Raw genomic sequence first — 27,726 nt, forward strand, 5'->3', positions numbered from 1 at the left:
AACAGTAGCTCACTCCCTTCCCATGCAAGGGTCACCATAACACAGCCCTCCTGTTCTGTTCATTTTTGATATCAGTTTCCAGCTAGTTGGCTTTGCTCCAAAACATTCTGCACATCGCTGCCTGGATAGCCTTCCTCAACATATATAGTCACCCACACCCATTACCACTGGGTAAAAGAGGATGGGTGGGGGTGACTTTGTCCAAAGGTGCTGTTCCTGTTGTCTGTGTAGTGGTCACCAACACAGGAGGCCAGCCAAAAACGAGTCATTTTCCCCAAAGAAGAGACAAGGGAAGTCACCCACGTTCCGCCCTCCGTGTTACAGTTAGGCTGTTGGGAAAGGGAGAGAGTAAGCTAGCCAGTTTGGCTCTCGAGCAAGGTGCACAAGGCTAAAGGGAGTGTCTCAAAGGAAACTTCACAGTTCCTGATGACGAGAGACTCTTGCCGCTGTCTGGGAGGCTCCTGGGCTCTCGTGACTTCGTCCCTGCCAGGCTCCTGTGAGCCTGCATTCATTCCCCACAGCTTGCTGCTATCATGCTATCACCAATGTCCATGTGTTGGGTAGCTTAAGCCTCCCTCCCTCCACAGCTCGAGAGGCTGGGAGACTGTCTCTCCCCCCCCCACACACACGCACTATCAGTGAGACCATGGGTTCCCAGGCAGCATCTTTCCCAGCCTCTTCCGGCGGCTCCTAGCGCTCCTTGGCATTCTCTTCCCGAGGTTGCATCACCGGTCTCTGTCCCCATTACGACACAACGGTCCCAGTGCGTCTTTGTGCAATTTCCCCTCCGCCCCCCTTTTTCATAAACACGGCATTCATTGGACTTAAGGCCCACCCTCGTCAGCATGACCTCATCTTGACTCTGTCTGCGAAGACCCAGTTTCTGAATAAGGTCACACTCTAAGATTCCAGGTGGTCGTTAAGTTTGGGGGGGAAGGGTGGGACACTTTTACACAATGTATAGACCCTGCTGAGGCTCACCAATACAAGGACAAGTGAACCTGTCTTTTGGCGAGTCTTACAGTGTTCCTGCTGATCCAGGGGCTGTGGACTGTCTGTGTTCATTCTTCACCAGAATGAGATTTACCGTGCTTGATTAAGGAAAGCCAACTGAAGTACTCCACTATGACGCAAAATGTGGGTTCAAGCCGAGTGTAGCGGTGCATGCCTTTAATCCCAGAACTCGAGAGGCAGAGGTAGGGGGATCCCCGTGAGTCAGAAGCCAGTTTAGTCTACATAGTGAGTTCCAGGACAGTTAGGAATGCTAAAAGAGACTGTCTTGAAAATAAAACAAAAGCTCGCTCCGGCTTGTGCAGCTCGCGTTCAGGCGAACCGGGAGAGCCAAGGAAGATGAAAGGGGAGTGATGGCTGAGAGGAAGAAACCAGGCTCGGGGGCAGGGAGTGTGGACTGGCTATAGAGTGCTTGTCAGCACGAAGTAAAACAAGATGTGGGGTCGCAGCCTGTTACCCCAGCACCTGGGAGACGGAGGCAGGAAGTTAAGGAGTTCAAGGCTATCCTTAGCTACATAGTGAGGTTGAGGCAAGGCGGGGCTACTTGAAACCCTATCTCTCAAAGAAAAAGGAAAAGAAGGAAGGAAAGGGAGGGTCCTAGAACATGTCACTATTACCTCTTCTTCACCTAGAAGACCAGGCACAGACCCTGCTAGGGAGTTCTTCCAGTGCATTTCCCGACAACACTCACGTCTGTTCTGTTCACCTTTTTTTCTTAATGTCGCTCTTCCTAGGCTTCTCAAACACTCTGAAGCCATAAAACCCCAGTGTCCTTTATTTAACCGAGGACTGTAAGTTCTTCACAGAACTCGTCCTAAAAGTATGTTGAAAGTAGATGTTGAACTATTGTATCGCACCCCGTAAATATGACAATGATGTCTCCTGCAAAGGGAATGTGACCGGAAGTCAGAGTAATGGGCACAGAAAACCAGTGGCGGATTTCACTTCGGCACTGATTAGTTTCCTGGCGTCGTTCTGGGTGAGACTTACTGGTCAGTGCCCTCCAAATACACAGTTTTCTGCCCTGCTCAAGCTCTCAAAGCACATAAGTGCCAGAAGATCTGGGAACCCCTCCCAGACAGGACTTCGTCTCCGTGTGTGTGTGTGTGTGTGTGTGTGTGTTACTGGGCATTAAACCTAGGACGGTGTGCATTCCACCAAATGAGCTACAACCCCAGCTCCTAAAGACAGTTTTAATACTGCATCCGAGGACCGGAGCGATGGCTCAGACAGCAAAAACCCTTGCTAGACCTGACTAACCTGAATGACTCCCAGTAACTGTGGCGGAAAAAGAGAAGCAGCTCCTCCAAGGTGTTCTCTGACCCCCATAAACGTGTCGCAGCGTGTGTACACACATACTCTCTTATCCAAAGTGTTTATGGGGATGTCTTCTTACTCCGTCTTAAGCCTTGCCTTTCCTGCTGGAAGCTGGCAGAAGACACTGGAGAAATCCCCACGCAAGACTACTGTTTGCGTATACCTCAAGACCAGGGGGTTTTAGGCCATAAGGCATTTCACACCCGTGAAGCAGGAAGCAGGGCCCTGATCTGGCGCTTCCCATGCTTCCTCTCCTTCCTCTGGAGAGGAATGAGGAGATCCTTTGCCAGAGGCAAGTCTTCATAAGGAGGTCTCCACCACCAGAAAGCTACACATATTTTTTATTGTTGTTATCATTATTTTGGTTAGAGACAGGGTTTCTCTGTATAGCCCTGTCATGGAATTCACTGTGTAGACTATTATTATTATTACTATTACTATTTGGTTTTTTGAGACAGGGTTTCTCTGTGTGGGCCTGGCTATCCTGGAACTCACTCTGTAGACCACGCTGGCCTCGAACTCACAGAGATCTGCCTGTCTCTGCCTCCTGAGTGATGGGATTAAAGTCGTGCTGAGTATTAAGATTTTTAAAATGAGTGGGACTCAAGCCTGTCATCCCAGCACTCTGGAGGCTGAAGCAGAGCGTCACTGTGTGTCAGAGGCCTGCCTGGGCTACATAGTGAGACTCTGTAAACTAACAGACCCTCAAATATCTCTGTTCTTTCTCATCAGACAAATTGGCACTGAATTTACTTAATGGGAATCAAACACCTTTTGGAACAGGACATCGATCAAGGACACTGCAGTTATTTCATTCAGAGAAAAACAGCTCTACACACAAAGTTTCATTAAAAAGTATACAGTGTATTGAAACTAATTCAGAAGTGATCCTTTCCTCTGCAGATGTAAGACCTATTGTGATTCCCTGATTACAGGGCCAAGTGGTAGCAGTGATATATACACTGTAAGTACAGTACTTTTACTTTTGTGTGTTAGTTTTCTGTCACTGTAACAAGTAGCAAGTTGAGAAGAAAAGTTTTTTGGTTTTTTTTTTTTTGTCCCAAGATTGTGAACGTTTCTTTTTGGTTTTATTTTGAAACCGGTTCTCACTATATAGCTCTTACTGTCCTGGAACTCGCTATATAGACCTCAAACTCAGAGATCTGCCTACCTCTCCCTCACTCCACCTGGCTAATTGTAAAGGTTTCAATCAATGGTTGATTGAGACAGTAGTAGGCAAAGATCAGGGCAGGCGCTATAGTGAAGTTCATTTCATGGCCACTGGAGAAAGAGAAAGGATAAGAGAGAGAGAGAGAGAGACAGAGACAGAGACAGAGACACACACAGAGAGAATATATATGGTAGGTTTCCTGAATTTCTAAGCCCCCCCTCCAATTACTTCAGCCTATTTAAATTCTAAATAAAAGTGTACACTTGTTTAAAGGACTGTATTAACTGTGGTTGAAGGGATGGTTCTGAAGTTAAGTCTTGCTACTCTTAGAGAGGGCCTTGGCTCAGTTCTCAGCACCCATGGAGACATTCCTAACCATCCAGTTCCACGGGATCTGATACCCTCTCTGGGCCTCTACAAGAAGCGGGCATGCACATGGTACACATACATACATGTCAGTCAACACATTCATACATGTAAAGATAAATCTTTTTAAAAAAGGGAATTGAGCTTTACTAGATTGTTCAAGTTATTAAGCAATGTTTGTTTTTTGTTATGTCAAACCTTGATAATTATAGTATAACTGCATGGCAAGAGAAAAAAGTGTTTAACACATCTTTTCATTTACATAAAATTCAAAAGCTTGTTGTATTTTAAAGATTTGTCATTACAAACATTTTGTGGAATTCTGAACTGTGGCTCAGTAGATAGAGCGCTTGTTCAGGACACTAAGTCCTGGGTTCAAACCCAAGCATGGAATAAAACCAGGTACGGTAGTGCATGTTTGTAATCCCAGTCCTGGGGAGGCGGAGGCAGGAGGGTCAGAAGTTCAAAGCCATCCTCGGCTATTTAACAAGTTTAAGACCAGCCTGGTCTTTATGAGACCTTGTCTTAAAAAAACTTTTTTTTTGATGGGGTGGAACCGTTGAATATATTTCTAGTCATAAATTCACGTAAAAGTGTTCCCAGTTAGACAGTCAATGATGCAGTTTTTAAACCGGGGCTATAAGGAATTTTACAGTCTTCCTCAAAGTCCAAAGTGTAAGTCCTATCCATTTCCCAGATGGCAGGGAAGAAACAGTGTGTTTTTCCAAACAAGTTCTTGAAGCAATCAACACTAAGTATTACTTGCTCTTGAAAAAGAATCACCTATGCATCCACCATCCTCCCCGCCCCCCAGTGAAGAAGGGCCGTTAGGCTCAGATGTTGCATTTAGCACCTTTTATTAAAGTAGTTCACAGCTTTTGATCCAAAAGTACCATAGAGACAGCAACAACGGCAGAGGGAGGCTGGCAAACCCTCTCTCCAAAACCAGCAGCATGGGCAGAAGCCTCGAAACCCACCACTTCAGCATTAGGGGCCGAGGATTAGCTCAACGTAGAGCAGTGAGAATCCTGCAAAGAAAAAGGAATGAATCAGCTAAAGACAAACAACAAACCGAGGCGTGTTTATTCTTGAAATGCCACTAAGCTAAATGGAAGAGCTATGGATCCGAGCCGGTAGCACTCGGAATGCAGAGATATGCGGATCTCTCTGAGTTACAGGCCAGCCTGGTCTACAAGAGTTAGTTTCCAGGACAGGCTCCAAAGCCACAGAGAAACCCTGTCTCAAGAAAGAAACACATACATATAAATAAAAATACAGCTTTGAAAAAAAAAATTAGTTTCAGTACAGGCTCCAAAGTAACAGAGAAACCCCATCTCAAAAGAAGAAAAGAGCTACGGATCTGTAGCTCTTTTGTCCAGAAAGAAATAAAGGTTTCCCTTTTGTGGGGTGGGCGGGACAAAAACAAGACAGCTCTGGCTGTCCTGGAACTTTACAGACCAGGCTGGCCTCAACTTCACGGAGATCCACCTGCTTCTGCTTCCTGAGTGCTGGGATTAAAGATGTGAGTCACCATTGCCCAACTAAGATTATAGGTTTTTGTTGAAATAAAAAAAAAAAAACATAATAATGAAACCAGAATTTTTTTTTCTTTGTAAACAATAACAAAACTGGCAAACTTTTACCTAGCTGGGATGTAACTCAGTGGGTAGAGTGCTTGGCTAGCATGTTCAAGGCCCCGGGTTCAAGTCCCAGCATCACATAAAACTGGGTCTGGTGTGGCTGGAGAGGGAGCATGGTAGTGAAGAGGGCACACAGCTTTCCCAGAAGAACAGAGCTCGATTCCCAGCCTCTATGTCAGGCAGCTACAACCATCTGTAACTCCAGCCCCTAGGGCTCTGACACCTTCTCTGGCCTCTAAGGATGCCCCCCCATGCCACAAGCTTTAAAAAAAAACAAACAAAACAAAGTTGTGTATGGGGGTACACGCCTCCAACCAGTACTTGGGAAGCTGAGGCAAGAGGATCAAAAGTTCAAGGTCAAGGCAAGGTCGGGGCTAGCCTGGAATACATCAGAGCCTGTCTCACAAAACTAAAAGTAAATTTACTAAAATAAAGGAAGAAAGAAAAAAAAAACCACACAAATTATCAAAACCAGAACTAAATAGCTAAACAACTTAGATGGAATTAAAAAAAAATCCTGAAAAGTTGTAAATTATCAAAACTGACTCAGGAAGAAGTAGAAAAACCCAAAAAGACCAAGAGCAAGTAAAAGAACGGAATTGGTAATTAAGATCCACTCACAAAGGAAAGGCCACACCCAGGCAGGTTGACTCACTGGTAAATTCTCATTTATGTTTCAAAAAGCCGTAACATCAGTCTTGTACAAACATGCTGCGAAGCGGAGGGTAGGATTGCCCAGTAGATAAAGATGTTTGCTGCCGAGCCTAAGAATCTGAACTCCATCTCCAGAACTCACGTGGTGTAAGGAGAGGACCAGTTCGTGAAGGTTGCTATCGGACTCCACATACACTGTGCTATGCACTTCCTCACACAATCCGCACAGACGCAGACACAAAGTCAATAAATGTAATCGGTGTTTTAATTCTCTTGTCTTGTTTTGTCTTGTGTTTTTGGTTTTTCGAGACAGGGTTTCTCTGTAGCTTTTGGATCCTACCCTAGAACTAGCTCTTGTAGACCAGGCTGGCCTCGAACTCACAGAGAACTGCTTGCCTCTGCCTCCCAAGTGCTGAGATTAAAGGCGTGCACCACCACCACCCGGCAGTATTTTAATTCTTAAAATTTTTATAAAGACTGTGCCAATATTTTAAGACTAGGATTTCCATTCATTAAAACCGTATTTTAAGCAGGGTAGGCGATCTGAGTTTCTTGAATTGAAGAAGAGTTCAAGCACACCCACATTGCCGCTAAGGACGGGGGTGGGGGGGATGGAGGGATGGGGGGGATGCGGGTGGGGGCGGGGGGATAGCAGGTGGCTGGGCAGGTCACAGGAAGGGACCCTGACACTAAGCAACTCCCTTCTTATCCTTGGCCAAAAACATAGAAAGAAGCCTTGGCTTCTTATCTCCATCTAAAGGAACCACAGTTGAGGCCAAATTTGAGGGTATGACCCAATCTGCGGTCCAGACAGGTCTCCCTTCTGGTAAACAGTTTTAGAATTGGCTCTCTAGATGCCTTGTTTTATTTTGTTTTGTTTGCCCCCCTCCCCCCTGGTGCAGGAGAATTGATTGTCTGTATTCTGTCAATCATGTTTTAACTGTTACACCCTCCCATGGTGAAAAGAAATCATAGCAAAACAAAAATGCTGATGTGATAGCATTTGTCTTTAATCCCAGTACTTGGGGAGGTAAGGTAGGTGAGTTTCTGTGAGTTTGAAAGCAGCCCAGTCACAACTCAATGGTGAATTCCAGGTCAGCTAGGGCTACATGTAGTGAGACCCTAGCACAAAAGAGTAGGAGGAAAAGAGAAGAATAAAGGAAAAAGAAAATAGGCTATATCTGGTCCCTAATTTTAGCCCATATTCTAAAGAGAAAGCTTTCCTCCAATCAAAGGACTATAACCTACTTCTGGCCCTTAGTATGGCTGAAACAAACCATTATTCGCCTTAAGAGTTACTCCAGAGCTGAGTGTGGTGGCCCATGCCTTTAATTCCAGCACTTGGGAGGCAGAGGCAGGCAAATCTGTTCCAGGACAGCCAGGGTTACGTAAAGAGACCCTGTCTCCGTAGACAAATAAGCAACCAAACAAAGAGTTAATTCTTCTGGGCCTGTCGATCACCTGGGCTATCCCTCAGGAAGGCAGCCATACTAAGGAGATTGGAGAAACAGTTGACATCATAATGAGATAGTGTCTTTTCCTTCGCAGGAACCCCACTTCCAGAGCCATTCCTGTGTAGCTCTAAGCTAGCCGGCTTCTCCAAGACCAGTTTCAGGAAAACGTTTCTCTGTCTCTCTCTTTCTCTCTCTCTCTCTCTCTCTCTCTCTCTCTCTCTCTCTCTCTCTCTCCTCCTCCTCCTCCCTCCTTCCTTTTCTCCCTCCCTTCCTCCCTCCCTCTCTCTCTCTCTTTCTCTCTCTCTCTCCTTTCTCTCTCTCCTCCTCCCTCCTTCCTTTCCTCCCTCCCTCCCTCCCCCTCTCTCTCTCTCTCTCTCTCTCTCCAGAGCCTAAGCAGGCTTTCTCTGGCATTTAGAGTTTTCTCATGACTTCTCTGAAGCTATCCCCTCACCGTGCAGCCAGCTGCTGGCGTGTCTCCATTGCTGAACATGTTTGCCTAACCAAAAGACATGGTTTTCTCTCTTCTTTATCTTTCTCCTGCCTGCAGCTGATTATTGCAGTCTCTAATAAAACCGTCCCCAAGCTTCCTGCTGAGTTCGTTTATCAGTTCTTTTATTATGGAGACTAAGAACCCAAAGAGGGAACCCCAGTGTTCCTGGTAACAGATGGTGCCCAAAGTGGGACTCTCTAAAATTTTCAGTAACACTGTAAGATTCAGTCACGAAGGTGGCTAACGTTGTTTATCAGAAACTGCATTATTTTCACGATGGAGTAGACGAGGTTAAATGTTACAGATCTTCGTGTACGCCTTGCTGCTTTTGTAATTTTGGGCATGGTGTATGTGGACGTACACTGGTCACAGTGTGCATGTGGAGGCCAGAAAATGACTTCTGGTGCCCCTTCCAGCATGTGTGATCTTGGGGTGGAATTCAGTCAGCCTTAGTGGCATACCAGATGAGCCATCTCGCCAGCTCAAGATCTTTCTTTAAATGTTTAATTTTAAGCTCTCCTATGAGAAAATTATCTCTCCCCTTAAACATCCTTGTCACCTTGGATAAAGCCTGTGGTTGGAATAATGGCACTGTCTTTCTAGAGTCACTGTCTCCAGGTGTTGCCTGCTGTGCACTGCTGTGCACTGCTGTTAACGAGTAAGACTCGGTCATGACCATCAAGACTGTCCGTTTAAGCAAAAGGCCCGTTACACACATAGCTGAAAGAGCAAAAAGCAAGTGCAACTTTCAAAAGTTTGAAAAAGGAACACATTCAGATTAGATGCAGCCGTCGAGGAAGGGCAGAGGAAAAGAAGTCGCCGAGGTAGCTGGACATAGTAAGTAGGACTTTGACAGAATCCGAGGAAAGATCTGTCAAGAGGAGGGGAAGACACAGTTTGTCCTGGCTGACAGGCATGGAGTGGAGCTGTTTGGGAAGGTTTTCTACCAGAATATTGTTTACAAATAATATTCCCCACACTAGCCTAACTAGATGCCTACTCCATAGATACAGCTGAAGCCATTCAGACAGGCTGCCTGCAATATCCCAATAAACCTAATCCCCTCCCAGCCTAGGAGATGCATCAGAATATGATATTTTATAATAGGAAACACTTGGGTGTGTTCCAGTGTTTTGTATATGTACATGTATGATTATATGCTCCTGGGTGTATGTATATACATGGGTGTGGATGGTTGCATTTTCCTGGTTTTCCACCCTATTTTCTGATATAGGATCTCAATCTCTTTCTCCTGATAGGAGACAGGATTTCATTGTGAAACTCTGGCTGACTTGAAACACACTATGTAGACCAGGATGCCCTGGACCTCAAGATTACAACCTGAGTGCTGGGATAAAGGTGTGTACTTTTGCCACGCTTGGCAAAGTAGGGTCTCTTAATTGAACATGGAGCTTGAATGCACGGCTTGTCTAGCTGGCCACCATACTCTAAGTATTTCCTTCCTCCAATTCCCTGTCCTGGGGTTATAGGTGGACTGTTACAGACACCGACTTCTATGTAGTAGGTTCTGAGAGTTTGGATTTGAGTCCTCATACTTCGTGCCCTACTTTACATCTCCCAAGCCACGTTTTAATTTTTAACGAACGTAACTTTTTAACTCTCGTACGAGTCTTCATCAGATTGTTCCCTGCCCGGGATGGTGGTAATGACTGCTTACTGGACATCAGTGGTACAGGAAGTAAGGGTGGAAAATGGTCTTTCATGCAGAAATTTGGACACTGATGAGAAAGAATGCGGGCTACATTTAGGAAGTTCACCCAGGAATGTAAGGAACCCACAATTAGTTAGTGGGGACAGAAACATGAATCAACCAGGCTTGGTGACTGGTGCCTATAATCCTAGCACCCGGAAAAGCTGATGAAGGAGAATTACCAGCTCAAGGCCAGTCTTGGCCACATAGTAAGGCCCTGTCTTAAAAACACAAAGACAGGATGTGATCACGAGGCTACTGGGGAAGACAGAGAATCGGGAATATGGCAAATGCAGACGGAGGCTTTATGAGGATCTGGGCCTGCCTAATTTGTCATCTCTGTCTCTAGCTCTAGTGTGACCGGGCAGTTCACTACACTGGTGAAGCCAGACTGCCGGGTTCCGGCTGAGAGCTAGCTCTTCCACTAACAGCTCTATATGACCCCGGGCAAGTTAACCAACCTTTGTGCCTTCTTTTCCCAACAAGGTAAGACGAACCATTGTGTCAAGGTCACGGGGCAGTATCAGGGGCTCAGTGCAACGGCACTTAGGAGAATGTCTAATGATACCCAGACACGTACACACCACACAAACACAGCTTTTTCATGTCTAGTACACAGACACGTACACATTACACGCACACAGGTTTCGTGTCTGATACCCAGACACGAAACACACTACACAAACACAGGTTTTTCATGTCAGATACCCAGACATGTAGACTACACACACAGCGTTTTAATTAGTGAAATATTGTAACCTTAACAAATCTGAAACAAAAATAGTATGGGGAAGTGATAGTTAATGACACAAAATACAAAATGATACTTCCATTTGTAATGCCAGGGGTTAGAGGGATAAACGGGGTTAGAGGATAAGGGTGCAGAGACTTAGAGCCCTGACCCCCACCTTCTGCCTATGCTCCACAGCTTTCTCAGGTTCCAACAAAGTTCAGTTCCACTGGCCCCCTGCAGCAGTACCTCCAAGAAGTTAGGCTCTTCCTGCTAGGTTATCTTCCCACCTCTGTTCCTACAGTTTAGAGAGAAATAGCGCCTAGATCCAACAAAGAGCAGCTCAATGGCTTAGAGGTGAATCGGAAACTTCTTCAAATGCGGTAAATGTTAAGTCCCCCAAGAACGTAGGCGCCTTGTATGTGTGAGTAAGAAAGACTGAAGGTGTGAGACAGGAATCGTGGTTGACAGAAATGCAGACTATTGAGTAACCCGCATACCCAGAGCAAGGTTCTAAGGAGTCCTGGAACACGCTAAATATTAAGAGACTATGAATGACTGGATTTTTCTATAACTTCAGGAAACGACTCTAAGAAGAAAATTTCCATTCAAGTTGATAGGCGAAGGCCGTGGTCCGAGCAGTAGGAAGGCGAATAATAAATACACGCAGATTTTTATCGATATGTCTGGTAAGAAAGAGAAGTTGGGACGGGGAAGGTGATTTTTAAGGATAAATTCTGATTTCAGGGTCTGACGTCCGCGAGAACACACCTCCCGAGGGTCCTCACAGTGCAATACCTGCATCTCGGAGACTCTGGGATGCAGACACATCCTGGGGTCCTGCCCCAGAACCAGTGACAAAGCCCACGGGCGGGGACCTCGCCATCAGCTTTAACAAGTCTCCAGTCCGCCGCGGTCAGGGGCGGGGTGGCGGGCGGGCATGGAGTCAGCCTCGCCCTCAGCCGTCTGCACAGCAGAGCAAGGAAGCCCAGCTCCAGACCGGGGCGGACTGGTCCATCTCGCGCCCGTCGAGGGGCGTCTTCCCCCTTCCATCCCCACCCGGAGCGGAGAGGCCGGACAGAGAGAGAGAGAGAGAGAAAGAGAGAGAGAGAGAGAGAGAGAGAGAGAGAGAGAGAAAGAGAGAGAGAGAGAGAGAGAGAGAGAGAGAGAGAGAGAGAGATTGAAAAACGACCCTGATCCAAGCATCCATCATCAGGGCGGCGTAGAACTGCAAAGCGGAACGGAGAGTCCTAACCCCGCAGCGACGGCCACCCGGAGCCGGTGCCGCGTCCCCCACCTCACGTCCCCCAACCCCCGGTGCGAACCGGCGCAGGGTCGAAATCTCGCGAGAGCATGCGGCCGGGGCGGGGGGTGGCGCCTCTTCCTCTCCTGCTGCTCGCGTTAGTTCCGGTCGCAGAGGAGACAGCGCCGCAGTTGCCGCCAGCTCGGGGATTTCTGGCTCTTTTCTCTCCGCCTTAAATTCGGTGAGGCGAGCGCGGCGCAGGGTCGTGCGGGGAGCGGCGGCGGGCGCGGCGCCGCCCGGCGGAGGGCGAAGGGTGGGCGGCGACGCGGTTCGGCGGGGGCCCGGCGAGGCCTGGATTCGTGGCCGTCTCTGGGGCGAGCGGGAGGGCGAGCGAGGCCGCGGGGCGCCGGGGTGGCGGGCGCGCCCCGTGTGTGCGCCTCGGCCGGCCTGGGTAACAAAGCCGGCGCGGCCTCTGTTGGGTGATGTAGGCGTGGGGTGGGGGGTTCGGCGGGCGGGGCGCAGCCACCGCCACCACCGCCGCGGCCGCCGCCTCCGCCGCTGCTTTTTTTCGCGGGAGGGCGGGCGGATGTACGGGGCGGCGGGGGCCCCGGCGCGCAGCGCCTCGGCGCCTGTGGTCCGCTCGGCGCGGCGGCCACCACCGCAGGCGACGGGGTCAGTGGAGAAGGGGTCCCCACCCCCCTCCTCACGGAGTTCCCCCGGAGCCCCAGCGGGTCGGGGCCCTCCGAGGCAGGGAGGCACGGGAAAGGGTGTGGATGCGGGGAGACACGTGCCCGGGGGAGGAGGCAGCGGCGGCTCGGGCCGTAGCGTTTTGCGACCGGCTCCCCGGTTTTTTGCAGCTTGGAGAAAGGGTGCAAGCTCCAGGCGCCACTTTGGAGTGCGGGGTGGTGCGGCCGTGGCGAGTTCTAGTTACTTAGAACGAAGTGGGCGATCCTAAGTGTGGGAGAGACTTAGCAATTAGGCTCGTGATAGGCGATTTGCCACACTACAGGGTGACGGTGTCGTTCCACGACTTCGTTAAAGGGGTTCTTGGAGAGGGACGCTTTCACTGCACTGGCTCCGTTGCCCAGAACGGAAAGAAAGTGGGCACGGTTTGTTAGCTGTGGTTTTGACCTAAGGTTTGATACTTTGTTTTAGAAGTTAAAACAAAGATGGAACAGACGCTTTTTAAGGCCCTGTTTCTCTTTTCCTAGGGTGTCTTTTATGAATAATCAAAAGCAGCAAAAACCAACGCTATCAGGCCAGCGTTTTAAAACCAGAAAAAGAGGTAAATATCTACTAATCTCCCTTAAGCCTTCAGACATTTTGTATCTCGGTTTCTCTCACAGTCAGTCAACTGTATATTACTAAACCTCAAGAGAAAATAGCAGAAACGAGTTTCTAGTTAGCTGCTTGTAGAATATGGTTCCCATTGTAATTTTTTTTTTAAAGTGTTTCAGATTTTCTCCCCCCCCCCCAGGGTTTCTCTGTGTTTCTTTGGAGCCAGTCCTGGAACGAGCTTTTGTAGACCAGGCTGACCTTGAACTCACAGAGATCTGCCTGCCTCTGCCTCCCGAGTGCTGGGATTAAAGGCGTGCGCCACCATTGCCCTGCAAGGGTTTCAGATTGTAGCTCAGGCTGGCCTCCGAATGTTGGCACCAAAGGCATGAGCTCTTGCTAGCAATGCAATTTGAGGTTTGAAGCAAGGGCTCTGTCTTTAATCCCAGCACTTAGGGGACAGAGACAGAGGCAGGCAGATCTCTTGTTCAAGGCCAGGCTGATCTACAGACTGAATTCTAGAACAGCCAGGGATAAACAGAGAAACCCTGTTTCAAAAAACTTAATCAACCAAACGAAAGGTTGAAGTGGTGTTCTCGGAAAACCCACATTGACTAGGCATGGTGGCACATCTTTAATTCTGGCAGTGGAGAGCCCAGTAAATGAAGGTCTGTTCAGTGAGTTTTAGACCAGTTTGAGCTATGTGATGAGACTCTGTCTCAGGATTTAAAAAAAAAAAAAATCGAAGCACACATTAACCTGTTGAATGGTTTGTAGGAAACTGAGACTGCACTGACTACTGGTCTTAGGCGTCTGGTTTCCCACCTTTCATAGACGGTTTGACGTACACGTGATAGTATTTTTTTTTGTGCTCTTCACACTTTGTCCCCCTGTGATAAAGTCGAAGTGTATCTTGTTCTAGTCTTTGTAGGTGTAGGTTTAGCAAGTGAATGGTCTTCAAAGCAATTTGTCAGTAATGAAGAAAAGTATGTATTCTCAGAGTTTGTAGATTTCTGGCTTCCTCCTAATATAATTGATAGTAACAAATGACTTTTATTAGTAGTATCTGGGAGGTGTTGCTTCCTTAAGGTCAGATAAAGATCATTCACGCCTGGTGTGTTGAGGCATGTGCCCATGTGCCCGTAAGACTGAGGCAGAAGTCACCATCGGTGACTGGAGGAGCCTAGGATACAGAAGACCCTCTTTTAAGCCCTCCCCCTGCGCCCCCCCCAAGAACAAAAGTAACAACAGCAAAAAAGAAGAAGAAGAAGAAGGATCTTTGGCCTCCTGGTTCAGGGTATAATCATCTGGGACCTAAGGGAGTTTTGAAGGCAGGGCTTTCAGTAAAATCAAGAAAAAAATAATTTCTTTATCTAGTAGTATATTAAAAAAATCAGCTATCTAGCCTCGGCTGGCAAATGTGAGAATTCAGATGCTGTCACCAGGCATAAATTGGCAAAGCAGGAAATCACAGGGCAGGGGTCGCCTGTCAGTGAGGGCCAAGACTCACAGAAACTGAGGCGAATGAGAACTAAGGGAATGTAATGTAGATGCTGAAGACGGCTGGTTTGGGCCTGGAAGAGATGTGTTCCTGTAGAGTGTCTGGGTTGGATTTCGTTCCGGTGGGTTCTCCACGCAGCCTGGCTGTCCTCAGGCTCACACACCCGCTGCCTTTGTCCTGAGTGTTGGGATAGAAGGTGGATGTCACCATACCCGGCCCAACAATGAAGTGTTTAGACTTCAGGGCGCATAACTACTCTAAACTACTAGCCAGTGTAGTCTTTCAGTTGTGTAATTTCCTTTCTGAAAAGATTGACCTCTTAAGCTTATTACTGTGTTTAAAGCCAGATGAATAGTTAGATTGAAAAGAAAAGCCAAAGTGTTGTGGACACATAAAAGGGGAAGGACTGGAAAGATGGCTCAGCGGTTAAGAGCACTGGCTCCTCTTCCAGAGGATCCAGGTTCAATTCCCAGCCCCACATGGCAGCTCACAACTGTCTATAACTCCAGTTCCAGGTGATCTGACACCTTCACACCAGTGCACATAAAGTTAAATAAATCGTTAAAAGGGAGTGGGAAGAGAGAACCACCAAAAACTTAGAGAATACTATGGTCATGCATGCAGCTACGAAGCAAAACTTTGTCTCAAAACAACCAGGCAGTGGTAGTTCATGCCTTTAATCTCTAGTAGAGATTTAATCTGAAGGTAGAGATAGGGAGATCTCTGAGTTCAAGACCAGCCTGGTCTACATAGTGGGTTCCAGGGCAGTCAGGGCTATTAGAGACCCAGCCTGGGGAAAAACCAAAACAGAACTGGGGATGTAGTTTTGCAGAGTGCTTGTCTAGCATTTATAAGGCCCTAGAATCTGTCCCAGAGCTTAAGATATGGAAGTTGAAGGATCTTAAATTGAAGGTTGTAGTGAGTTCGAGGCCACCCTGAAGCAAGTGAGACGCTGTCTCAGAAACAACCAGAAAGGTACTGAGGAGAAAACTGAGAAAAGTGCTTGCCGCACAGCATGCAGACCTGCACTGGATCCCTGCCCCCCTGAAAGCCTGTGGCTCAGCATTGGTGAGGCAGAGACAGGAGGATCCTGGAACCTGCCAGCCAGCCAGCAAGGCTAAATCAGTGAGCTCCAGGTGCAGCGAGAGACTGTCTTATAAGATGGATACAAGTGAGGTGGATACCCACCTAATAGAGCTGGGGCTGGGCTGTGGAAATAACTCAGTAGCATAGCATATACAAGACTGGATTCTTTTACCCAGTTCTGTAGCAGGTGGAACTACAAAGTTAGGCAGATTACTGTAACCCTGTCTGGGGAGAGTGGGGGAAGTGGGGCGGCTGGGCGGGACTTGTGTACACATTTTCAGAGGAATAAAGTCTACATGGTATAGAAAGGCTAATGTTAGAGGATCTCACTAGATAGAGCAGGGCTGGGATTAAAGGCGTGTGTCTCCACAGCTGGTACGGGTTAGTGCTCAGGAGAGCAGCCTGTGTCCATGGGAGCAGGAAGCCCTAGTACATTTGGCTTGCAGAAGTGGAGCAGCCCCCTGGTACTGGCCAGATGGGCTGGCCTTGCAGAGGGGGACACTGAGTGTGATTAATCTTTCTCCTACCAAGCTTACTGGTTTCAAATCTTGGATACTTACCTTTTCCAGCTATCGAGTTAAACGAAACACAGTGATTTGGTTACCTAGCTTCATAAGGCACTGGTTGTGCCGGCTACGATAACTTTGTTCTCCTCTCTGCAGATGAAAAAGAGAGGTTTGACCCCACTCAGTTTCAAGACTGCATTATTCAAGGCTTGAGTGAAACTGGTACTGACTTGGAAGCAGTAGCTAAGTTTCTTGATGCTTCCGGAGCAAAACTTGACTACCGCCGCTATGCAGAAACACTCTTCGACATTCTGGTGGCCGGCGGAATGCTGGGTAAGTGTCTGGGTGTTGGGTGTAACACACAGAGGTAATGGAAAAGCCAGAATGAGCTTTTGACAAACCCAGCGAGAGGGTGTGATTTGGTTTTAATGTGTCTACCCCTGTGGGCTGGGAGTTGGGAATTTTGAAATAGGGCTATTACTTAATATATCTTATTTTATGTGCATTGGTGTTTTGCCTGCATGTATTTCCATATGAGGCGTCAGATCCCCTGGAACCGAGTTACAGACAGTTGTGATCTGCCGTGTAGGTACTGGGGAATTGAGCCCAGTGCACTTAACCACTGAGCAATCTCCAGCCCAGCCCCCAAACCTATTAAAGTGTTTACTAAAGGAATTTTTGTGTGTGTGGAGGAGGAGTCTTTTTGAGATGCTTTTTCTATGCATCCCTGGCTGACATGGAGGTCACTGTATAGGTTAGGATGCCCTCGGGTTGACTAGACTTTTCCTCTTCCCCCCCCCCTTTTGTTTTGGGGCATGGCTTCATTTAGGTAGCCCTACTGACCTTGAACTTGATACATTGCTGAGGGCTCTTATGTCTTCCAAGTACTAGGGTTAGATGCTTGGGCCACCAGGAGCAAGAAACTTTTCAAAGATTGTAAAGAGAATAGTAAGGTAAACATCTGGCCTGTTGTCTGACTTTGATGCTGTCAGCACAGTCTTCTTGGTCTAGGTCCTGCAGATGGCACACACCCACTGGCTTTTATCTAAGATAAGAGCTCACCTGGATGTAGCTCAGGCTACCCTTGAGCAGGAATTTCTCTTGTCTTAGTTTGCCTTCTTTATTTGTTAGAATATGGGAAATGGGACTTTGAGCCAGTTATGGTGGCATGTTGGTGATGCAGTTATTAGAAAGATCATGATCTGAGCTGAGGGGCAAGACCCTTCCTTAAAGGTATAGGTCATCCTCTGTGGAAGTTTAAAGAGTCATTCTCTGTGTGGAAAGTGGAATATAATCAAAACCAGATCTGAACACTTCCACTTGGCCTGTTTGGCACTATTAAATGGTTCATTCACTGCGTTTGTTTCACCAAACATTTGTACATTTATTTTGTATGTGCGTGTATGTGGGCGTGTGTAGATAGTAGGTTCCTGCGGGCTTGGTGGCGGCACCTCTGCTCGTTGTCTCTGCTCTACTCACACCTTGTTTAGTTGTTGTGCAAGTTGTTCCTTTTATCTGTGCACACTGAGCCATCTGACCATTTGAAACTTAATTCATCTCCGAGTGCTACTGTTCTGCTTTACACTGTTACTACTTTGTTTTACATTAGAAATCCTTAGTAGTGTGTGGGGCTGAAATGCTCACCCATCTAAGATGAGGGCACTGCTGTTGACTGTTGACTGTGTCTCAGCCCCAGGTGGTACACTGGCAGACGACATGATGCGCACAAATGTCTGTGTGTTCGCAGCACAGGAAGACCTGGAGACCATGCAAGCGTTCGCTCAGGTGAGTGAGACTGTCCGTCATAGCTGCCATCCGTCTGGGTGACCCAGGGGTGGTCTGCTTGGTGTGGGTTACAGGTATTAAGATTTAAGGGTTTAGATCTTGATAACATATATTAGAAACTTCAGAAGAATAAAATAGAAAACAATTTTTTTTTTTTTTTGAGACAAAATCTTAGTATGTAGCCTTGCTAGCCTTAAACTCAGATCTGCCTTCCTCAGCAAACCCAGCCTTTGTTCTTTTCTCTCTTTTGGGTGGAAAAATTATTATGGAGTGTGACATCGAGTGCAGGTGGCCTTAGAGACCAGAGGCATCAGGTCCTCTCTGAATCCATAGTAACAGGCAGTAGTGAACTTGTCCGTGGTTAGTGCTGGGGAGCACACTCCTGTGAGAGCAGTGCATACTCTAACTTCCATGTTCACTCTCCAGCCCCAGATGTGCTCCTCTGGGATCACTCTCTAAGAAGGGTGCACGCTTTCATCCCAACAGCAGCAGGCATAGCTCTCTGAGTTCCAGGACAGACAACGATAAACCAGCTTGGATGACACATTTCTATACTCCCAGCACTTGAGAAGTTGCAGCAGGGGCTGGAAAGATGTCTCAGTGGTTGAGAGACTGGTCTTCTAGGACCGGGTTCTATTTCTAGCACCCACACGGCAGCTCACAACTGTGTCCCCCATTCCAGGGCCCCAAACCCATGGCAAAACACCAGTGCGCATTAAAAAAGAAAAAAATGAGGCAGAAGAATGGAGGGGAATTCAAGTATACAGTGTGTTCACTGCCAGCCTAGATAACGTGAATGCCTGTTTGAGTCCCCTAGCCCACCTCCACACAAGGAAGATAGTGACTTGGATGTGATCATTGGTGCCTGTATTCCCAGACTCAGGAGACTGAGATCAAAAAGAGCTAGGATGAACAGAAAAGCCAGTTTTCTGATTGGGATTGCCATATTGAGCCATTCTTTAGACCGTCTTGGCGTTTTGAAGAAAAAGTGAGTTCATTGATGCAGACTGGACTGGACTGGAGCTTACTTTGTACCCAACCTAGGCTCCAACTTAGGAACCCTTGGGCCTCAGCCTTCTCAGTGCATTCATCGTCATAGTTAAATCTTTGCTGCTTGTAAGCAGAGAACTTCTTGTATCTAGCCTGGAATTTGTGTCTGTGTCTAGGAAAATAGAACTATATTTTATGATGTTACTTTTGAGCAATAATTAGTCTTTGTTTAACATAAAGTTATTGGAGTGGTTTTAAGTGTTCTTAGTTTCATTATGTGGTGAGATTATCCAGTAGAAAGGCTTCTTTTTGGTCCTAGAAATGTCTTTGATCTCTTTTAGGTTTTTAACAAGTTAATAAGGCGCTACAAATACCTGGAGAAAGGTTTTGAGGATGAAGTTAAAAAGGTACGAGGAGGAGTTGGGTGCAGCATGGCCTGTACTTAGCGTGTGCAAGACCAAGTTCAGTCTTCTAGCCCCAGATCAGAAAGGAAAAGGGACAGATGGGGAAATACTAAGTTCCAAGTCAGCCACGTGTTGGGTGTAGTTTTAGATGTTTAAGTAGGCTACTGTTGAAATCCAATTTGGGGGATCTGTTAGTATGCTGAAATATTTGAAATTCACACATTGTCACTTAGTGTTTGAAACAAATGGGTGTTGTGTTGAAACAAGTAGCAGTTAATAACCCAGGGATTAGCTGGGTGTGGTGGCTCACGCCTTTAGTCCCAGCACTCAGGGGCAAGTAAGATCTCTGTGAGTCTGAGGACAGCCGGGGTTACACACAGAAAGACCCTGTCTGAAAAAAAACTAAAGCAAATCTAGGGGTTGTTTAGAAGCTGGAGGGTGAAGGCATGAGATCTAAAGAGATTGCTTGTATTTGAGTCCTAATGCCAGATGCCTCATAATAAATGCAGCAGGAAGAAGTCTGACAAAGGGTTAATGAGCCTTATGATAGATCCAAATGTGAATGGGTGGGCCTCAGAGCTGATGTAGTTTCTTTTACTGCTTCTAGCAGAGTGCAAGGCTTTCTAACCTCACGTTTACCTGTTACAGTTACTGCTCTTCCTGAAGGGGTTTTCAGAGTCGGAGAGGAACAAGCTCGCCATGTTGACTGGAGTTCTTCTGGCTAACGGAACCCTTAACGCATCCATTCTTAACAGCCTTTATAATGAGAATCTGGTTAAAGAAGGTATTAGCTTCTGGCTGCTGTGAAAGCGTGGCTTACTGTTTGTGTGTGCCTGTGAGGGGTCTGTAAGCAGAGCGTATGCTTGGAGCTGGGAGGGGGTTCGCATGTTGCTTTGGTGATGTGTGCTTTGGGGTGCATGGAGTCTCTCGCTAGGCTGGCTGGTCATTGACCCTCCGTGTCCCTAAGTGACACTGTCATGCTCTACTGTTTTTCCTCCTCCTTAAACACGAGTTCTGGAGATTACCTCCTCAGGTACCTGTGGCCCTTAGTAAATTCTCTGAATTAGGCATTCATTTTGGAGACTGAGAGGAAAGATTGTGAATTTGGTATCAGAATGAAAATAACAAATCTATATCAAAAAAATTTAAGATTTATTTTTATGTATGTGTTAGTTTATGTGCACCACATGCATGCAGAAATCCTGGGTGACTAGAAAATGTTGGGTTTCCAGGAACAAAAGTTATGGGTGGCTATAAACTATGTAGGTGGTGGGATTCGAATTCAGTGCTCCTCACCATTGAACCAACTAGCCATCTATCCAGGCCCTTGAAAAGAAAACGTTTTTTAAGCATTCCTTAGTGTGGGTGTGTCTTTAGAGTACAGGTTGAAGCCAGGAGTTAAGGTGTGCTTTCTCCCAGCCGAGCCTTGATCCTGTCCCTACAGTCGTTCTCTTAAATGCCTATTTTTTTTTTCCTCCATACTCCCAAGTTGCTGGGGATGTGAGGTTCCTTTAATTCTAAGAGTAGCACTGGCTAGCGTGTAACTTCAGCTGAGGTGACAGAAAATGACATGGCGTGAAGTGGTTACATTGGCACAGGGGAATGGAAGCTCTGGCTGGACTTGGAGAAACTGAGGCAGGTACTTGGGTTAGATAAGCTTCTTTCTTTTACAGGGGTTTCAGCAGCATTTGCTGTAAAGCTCTTCAAATCGTGGATAAATGAAAAAGACATCAATGCAGTTGCTGCCAGTCTCCGGAAAGTCAGCATGGACAACAGACTGATGGTTTGTGCCTTTTCTCCAGTCCTGCCCTCGATGACGTGATGATAAAAATTTCCTGGATTTCATCTGAAATCTTCTCATTCGGTGTAGAGACCATCTAACTGATTGCTCTTTCAGGAGCTGTTCCCTGCCAATAAGCAAAGTGTCGAGCACTTCACCAAGTATTTCACCGAGGCAGGCTTGAAGGAGCTTTCGGAGTATGTCCGCAACCAGCAGACCATCGGGGCGCGGAAGGAGCTCCAGAAAGAGCTTCAGGAGCAGATGTCCCGCGGGGATCCGTTCAAGGACGTAAGCTCCTCTGTGTACACCGCTCTTTTTTTAATGTACATGTCTGCTGTCTGCCACATATGTGAGTGCCTGGTGTCTGAGTGGGTCAGAAGAGGAGGCTTCGTTCTCCTTGGAACCGGAGTTACGGGTCCTGGGGCAGCAGCAGTGCTCTTAACTGTCCATCCAGCCCTGTTTAGGCCATCTTTTTATGGCTACATTTTAAGTTTTACTCGCGACCCAGATATAACTTTGAAGACTTTGTAATGATAGGCCAGGGGTAGACATTTTTCATTTGGAACAAGTTTTGTTGTGGTGGTGGTGATTTGTACATTTATTTAGAAGGCTGGGCATTTGTACACTGATTTCCCGCCGTGTGGATCTGGGTAGTCAATCTTGGGTTGTCAGGCTTGGTTGCGGACCCCTTACCTGTTTGCTGCGGCATCTCACCTGCCCGAGTCAGTTCGTATATAAAATAGCTTGAGCCTCAAGGTTCTGGCCCACGGCGATGGTCTTCTGTTTGTGTGCAGTACGGGTAGAATTTGCTGCCGGTTTCATGGAAAGGCTTTGTTTGTTCCCAGGCATGGGTTCACCATAAAGCTCTGTCTGGCCTCGGACTTCTTTGTAGACTACATTGGTCTCAAACTCAGAGATCTATCTGCCTCTGCCTCTCTACTGGGGTTAAAGGCACCACCCCGCCTGGCTGTAAAGTTTTTAATTTTACTTTTTATGTGCATTAGTGTTTTGGCGTGGATGTTGGGTCCCCTGGAACTAGAGTTACAAATAGTTGTGAGCTGCCGTGTGGGTGCTGGGAATTGAACCTGGGTCCTCTGGAAGAACAGCCAGTGCTCTAAAAGCCCCTGAAAAGGCTTTTTTATGCCTTTGAAAAATGTCTAAATTTGATGTGTAAAGTATGTTTATAATAAAAGTAGCCTCTGTTACTTTTTGGATTATTTTGCAGATAATTTTGTATGTCAAGGAGGAGATGAAGAAGAATAACATCCCAGAACCAGTTGTTATTGGGATAGTCTGGTCCAGTGTGATGAGCACTGTGGAGTGGAACAAAAAAGAGGAGCTTGTAGCAGAACAAGCCATCAAGCACTTGAAGGTACTGGGGTTGCTCCTTGGTGGAGCAAACTGTTACTTCAGGTGGTGGGTATGGACCCTCAGTGGGTAGTCATCCAAGGAGCTGGCTGTCAACATGTAGGCCATGACCTCTTTTAGGGGTGGGTTAAATGCTCCTTTCACAGGGGTCACCTAAGACAATCAGAAAACACAGGCGTTTATATAACAGTTCGTAACAGTAGCAAAGTTACAGTCACAAAGTAGTAACAATTTTCTGGTGGGTCCTACAATGGAGGAACGAAGGATCTCAGCAGTGGGAAGGTTGTGATCTGGTGCTCTAAAGGATTCACATTCGTGGCGCCGAGGGCGATCCACCGTAAGTAGACATTAGTGTTGACAGTGCTTTTTAAGGCTGACTTGGCTTCATTTGGTTCATAAATTAAAAACAATAACAGGCTTAAAAGTAATTTAAGCCTTGATTTGGTACTGCTGAGGAGTCGAGACACGGGAAGGTCCGCTGGAGCACACTCGCCTAAACGGAGCTCAGTTGTGTTCTTGTGCTCTGATACTTTTTAGTCCTGTCTTCCAGTGAATTGATTATAATTCACTGTGGTTACGAGGAGTTGCGTTCTGTATTGTAGGAATTCTGTAATGGATAACTACTGTAATGAGTAAGCCGTTGTTTGTTTCTCAAAGCAATACAGCCCTCTGCTCGCTGCCTTTACCACGCAGGGTCAGTCTGAGCTGACCCTGTTACTGAAGATTCAGGAGTACTGCTATGACAACATTCACTTCATGAAAGCCTTCCAGAAAATAGTGGTGCTTTTTTATAAAGGTAAGTCTTCAGTCTTGTAAAAGTTGTCTTAAGTCCTTTAGAAATGAGGAGTGTCTGGACACGAGCTCCCCGTAGTCACAAAGTAAAGTAGTCATCTGTACTAAAATTGGGGGTTGTTCTGTTTGTGTTTGAGATAGGCCTGGAGCCTACAGGAAGATCCACCTGCCTCTGCCTCCCAAGTGTAGTGCAGCAGAATTGGGTGTTTTTACTTGGTACATTGCTGTTAGAACACTTGTGAGGCTTGTTGACAAGTTAAATAATACCACAAGTGAAAATCTCTCCACCCTACCTGCCTTACCCCACAGAAAAACAGGTGCCAAGTAGGCATTTGTACCTAATGTGCTTTGGTAGAAAGAGTGTGCTCCAGATTCTGCTTTGTCATTATTCGTAGCTGAAGTCCTGAGTGAAGAGCCCATCCTGAAGTGGTATAAGGATGCACACATGGCGAAAGGGAAGAGTGTCTTCCTTGAGCAGATGAAGAAGTTTGTAGAATGGCTCAAAAATGCTGAAGAGGGTAAGTCTTCCTCTGTAGATTGCTTGGAGATTGATTGTAGCGTGTGGTTTGTGTTGTCTTTTTAGACAAAACTTCATGGTGTAGCCCTGAATGGCTTTGAAGTCGTTGCTGTTCCCTTGCCCCCACCTCCCAGCGGCTAAGTTACAGGTACAGTGTACCTGCTGGGTATCGGTGCAGGGTGGCGCTGAGAGACCTCACACAGGCTTCTTTCCTCCCCTGCCACTCTGTCTGGGGAGGTTTCTGCTCTTTATATTCCCAGGGTTATCTCTTTCTGCCAAGAGGGGAAATTAGACTTTAACCATTGTAATATTCTTTAAAATTTTATTATATTTGTATTTAGTGTATGTGTATGAGTGTGGTCGCCACGTGTGGGAACAAGTTTCCTTCTGCGGGGATCAAATTGGGGCTAGATCTTACCATGGGGTCTTACACTAAACGGTAGGGAAATAGAGATTTTTGAGCTGCGTAAATGTCCACATGTTCTCAGTTGATGTTGGTCAAATTCTTACATGACTGTGAAGTTTTAAGTACTGGAAGCTGGCCTCCTGAAATGATGCTCGACTGTTTCCTCTCTCCTAGAGTCTGAGTCTGAAGCTGAAGAAGGTGACTGAATTTTGAGACAACATCCTCAGTAAAGCAAACAGGAGTTGTAGATAAATGTCATGTCTCATGTGTCCTGGTTCTCACATCTTCCTACCTCCCTGTATCGAGCATGATATAAGGGCTTTCATGGCAATTTTTATTTTAACTTTTTATGGTTCCTGGAAACGGTGGGTTTGGTTTCTGAAGCCGTGTGTAAGGAGCTGCAGGGCTGTAGAATTGAACCTGATGTCAGTTACCTTCTACCTCCTGTCTTTTCTACTGTAATGATGTGATGTGAGGCCTTCCGCAGTGAGCAGTTCACTTTATTCCCTGGGTTTTCTATAGAAACAGTTTTCGAGATATGATTTGGTTAAAAATAATTTGTTACAAAAATTCTGTTTGCAAATTAAACTGTAAAAGTATCCAAAGTCTCAAAAGGCAATGATTTGTGTGATAATTTAGTATGTCTAGAGCCCTGCTCATCAGTGAAGATCCTGTAGACAGTTGAATCCATAACGTGAATTCCGAGTGTTTAGACCTTTTGGTTCTATACAACCATTTTATTGTCCTTTATTTAGCCCAGATGTTGTATGCTCTCTGGCTCCATCCTTAGGAAAGCTATGGAGAGCAAACCTGAGTTTGAGAACTCACGCATGGCAGAGGGAGGAAGAAGAAGGCTGAGCTTTTTCCTAGAGACTTGTGTGTCCACTGCGTCTTTGCGGGTGGATAAAGTCGAAGCTCTTCACCCAGCTTTCTGCTCAGGACACAGCTGAGCACCATGAGGAAAGGGACCCAAAGGAAGCGCTCGCTGGTCACTGACCTGGAGCCAAGGGGAAAGGCGACACAGCCGTCTCCTGCCTGGCTGCACGGGCCTGGCTTCCTTTTGCTATATTCAAACACCTAGTAACACCCTAGTTGCTATTTTTTTAATTGCCATGAGCCAAATACTTTCTTTAAATGATTAATTCATTTACTTTAATGGCTGCCTTTTTCATTGCTTTTCTTTTTGCTATCCATCTGTAGTTGGTAGGGGGAAGGCTATAGGTGAACATTCTGAGTTTTTTAATTGGTAAAAGAGAATAGACTAGAATAATGCCACCAGAGACTAAGTGAAAATTGCCCATTTTTGAAGGTGCCATTCTTAGAAGCCAATAATTTGGTATTTAAAGCTTCTCTTGAGAGAATACCATGTAATATAATTTGAAATAAAGGTATATTAGCCTTGAGAACATTATAGCAAAATCATTGATGGGTGGGGTGAATTTGTGAAATGAATGACTTTATAAAGTTTCATGAGAGGCCAATGTATTCCCTAGATTCTGTGTAGTCGTCGCTGTTCCTTTGTAATTTGTAGTCCTTTAAATAAAGTCCATCCTTACATTTAGGTTTTATACATCAGTCTTTTTCTTTACCCCCAGCAAATCTCACTGATCCCTAATGGTGTGCGGTATGCTGTGCTTCCCGTTGTCCCCTGTGTAAGCGTTAGCAGTTCGTCCTGTCTCTGACTCCAGTGTAGCTGAAACTACATTGCCCTTTCTACACCCCGATCCTCGCATGTTACCGCCATTCGAACGCACCGTTTATTATATATATACTGTGTATAGTGAAAGAGTGTGGAGTCTTCCAGAACTACATTATGATCTTTGATCATAGATTTTCCCTTCATACACAGTAGTGTTTACTTATCAATAATAGCACATGGGTAAGGCACCTGTGAATATAATGTAAAGGGAGCGATTTATAAAATGATTCTCATTTTGAATTTCAATGCCAACCTCTGGCCTCTAATATGTAATTCCTAGTAGAGATGTTGAAACTGCATTTAACCATGATGGGTAACTGTTGATTGACTTCCTGAGCTGGTGTCAGTCTCTTGGATACTGTACTGTGTATTTAGAACTGATGAGTGTCACCTCACTAGGACTGTTGTCCTTAGAAGTACTGTTCTTAGAAAACCTCCCGATACCAAGATGCCACATCTTTTACTTGGCACAGTGATGGTGTAAGGGGGAATGCATGTGACCAAGGGATTAACCACAGCTGTGTGCAAGCTTTTCATTATCAGAATCCCCAGACCTCCCAATAAATTTTAATATAGATACATTATGTGCCGTGTCTGTGCTTTATACATAGAATAAAAGTTTTCATAGCCTCTGAGAACAAACTTACCATTGAGAAAGTGTTTTAATATAGCCTAAAGTAGAGAGGTTAATGTTTATTATTAGTCAGTGTAAAAAGCTTTTGATTTTTTCTATCAAGGTTGCTGGAAAAGCCCTCCCCCACACACACACCTCTCTCCCTCCCCTTCCCCCCACTCTCCCTTCTCTCCTCTCTTGATACTGGATATTGACCCAGTCTTGGTACAGATAGACTGCCATTGAGCCGTCTTGAGATGGTCTTATTAATGTACTCAGGGAGCCCTGAACTCCTGGTCTACCTGTGACGGGCAGTTCATGATCTGTATTTTAGCACCAGGCAAAGCCTTTTCCCTTGACCTTGGTGCTTTGTAAGGCTTTGCCAATCCTTGAAGCCAGATGAGGTGGGCATACCAGTAATCCTAGCAATGGAGAAAAGGCCTGTAAACTTGCTACAAGTCTGAGTCTAGTCCTGGCTGGCCCGAACTCTGCCTCTTTCTCCTCAGTGCTGGGATTAGTATGCATTTACCACACCCAGCATCAAACAGGTTCTCAATTTGATCGTGGATTGGGGACCAGGTATGCATATATGATCCTGTGGGTCATTCCCATCCAGACAACCACACTCAACATCTGTACTACAGCAGCCTGCTCTCAGAACCCAGAAACTTGGATCGATGTGAATGACAAGCCAACATTTGAGTGCACATTACTCCATTATTTGTGTTGTGAAACTTTATCCTAAGGTACTACATAAAATAAGCAACTGTGAAGTCTTAAATTGTTAGGATTTATAATGTGTGTGTGTTCAGTATTAGTCTTTTGTTAATTTTTTTTCAAGGTTTTTTTTTGGGGGGGGATGGTGTTCTCTGTCTAGCAGCCCTGATTGTCCTGCAGTTTGCTTTGTAGGTTGGCCTCGAACTCAGATCACTGTGTGCCACCACATCCGGCTCTTATCAGTCTTAAATACTTAGTCAGTGTACTGAGGCCTTACTAGGGCTACTGTGAGCATGGAGACACATGCTTTAACCCAATACACAGGAGAAAGTGGCTGGCAGATCTGAGTGCAGGCCAGCCAGGGGTACAGTTTGTCTAAGAAAGGTGGAAATAGGCGAATAAAAATTTTCAGTAGGCATGGCTTAAGCAATCTGGAAAAATCTGGTGCTTTTGACTGGAAACAAATTTAGAATTTACTCTTTCTTGAGAAAAACATTATT

At 46.2% G+C, this 27,726-nt stretch overlaps 1 protein-coding gene and 1 long non-coding RNA gene across 3 annotated transcripts; one reads left to right on the plus strand and one right to left on the minus strand.

Moving 5' to 3' along the window:
* Positions 1 to 4,705: 4,705 nt before the first annotated feature.
* Positions 4,706 to 11,837, minus strand: LOC146889410 (uncharacterized). Its single transcript, XR_015000077.2, has 2 exons — positions 11,343 to 11,837; positions 4,706 to 4,893 (listed from the first exon to the last, which is right to left on the minus strand). It is a non-coding gene; the product is annotated as an uncharacterized LOC146889410 (long non-coding RNA).
* Positions 11,838 to 11,870: 33 nt separating this feature from the next.
* On the plus strand, positions 11,871 to 25,758 carry Bzw1 (basic leucine zipper and W2 domains 1). 2 transcript variants are annotated; one of them, XM_087902461.1, is made up of 12 exons: positions 11,871 to 12,028; positions 12,999 to 13,072; positions 16,312 to 16,488; positions 17,846 to 17,940; positions 19,272 to 19,337; positions 19,983 to 20,118; positions 21,008 to 21,117; positions 21,232 to 21,402; positions 22,340 to 22,486; positions 23,140 to 23,278; positions 23,670 to 23,792; positions 24,372 to 25,758. In XM_087902461.1, the coding sequence occupies exons 2-12, from the start codon at positions 13,009 to 13,011 to the stop codon at positions 24,401 to 24,403; spliced, it is 1,260 nt and encodes a 419-aa protein (XP_087758587.1). In that variant the 5' UTR covers positions 11,871 to 12,028; positions 12,999 to 13,008; the 3' UTR covers positions 24,404 to 25,758. The 2 variants fall into 2 exon arrangements, with proteins under 2 accessions (XP_087758587.1, XP_087758588.1); XM_087902462.1 differs by lacking the exon at positions 19,272 to 19,337.
* The last annotated feature ends 1,968 nt before the right edge of the window (positions 25,759 to 27,726 follow it).

The sequence above is a fragment of the Myodes glareolus genome, chromosome 27, assembly GCF_982192425.1.
Source record: "Myodes glareolus chromosome 27, mMyoGla1.1, whole genome shotgun sequence".
In the NCBI taxonomy this organism is placed as follows: domain Eukaryota; kingdom Metazoa; phylum Chordata; class Mammalia; order Rodentia; family Cricetidae; genus Myodes; species Myodes glareolus.

Bases quoted from the DNA above. Each gene is read 5' to 3' on its own strand.
- Bzw1 (XM_087902461.1), top strand. From the start codon at position 13,009: ATGAATAATCAAAAGCAGCAAAAACCAACGCTATCAGGCCAGCGTTTT. The intron at 19,338-19,982 runs GTACGAGGAGGA...TACCTGTTACAG, and splicing joins TTGAGGATGAAGTTAAAAAG to TTACTGCTCTTCCTGAAGGG. The intron at 21,118-21,231 runs GTTTGTGCCTTT...TTGCTCTTTCAG, and splicing joins GCATGGACAACAGACTGATG to GAGCTGTTCCCTGCCAATAA.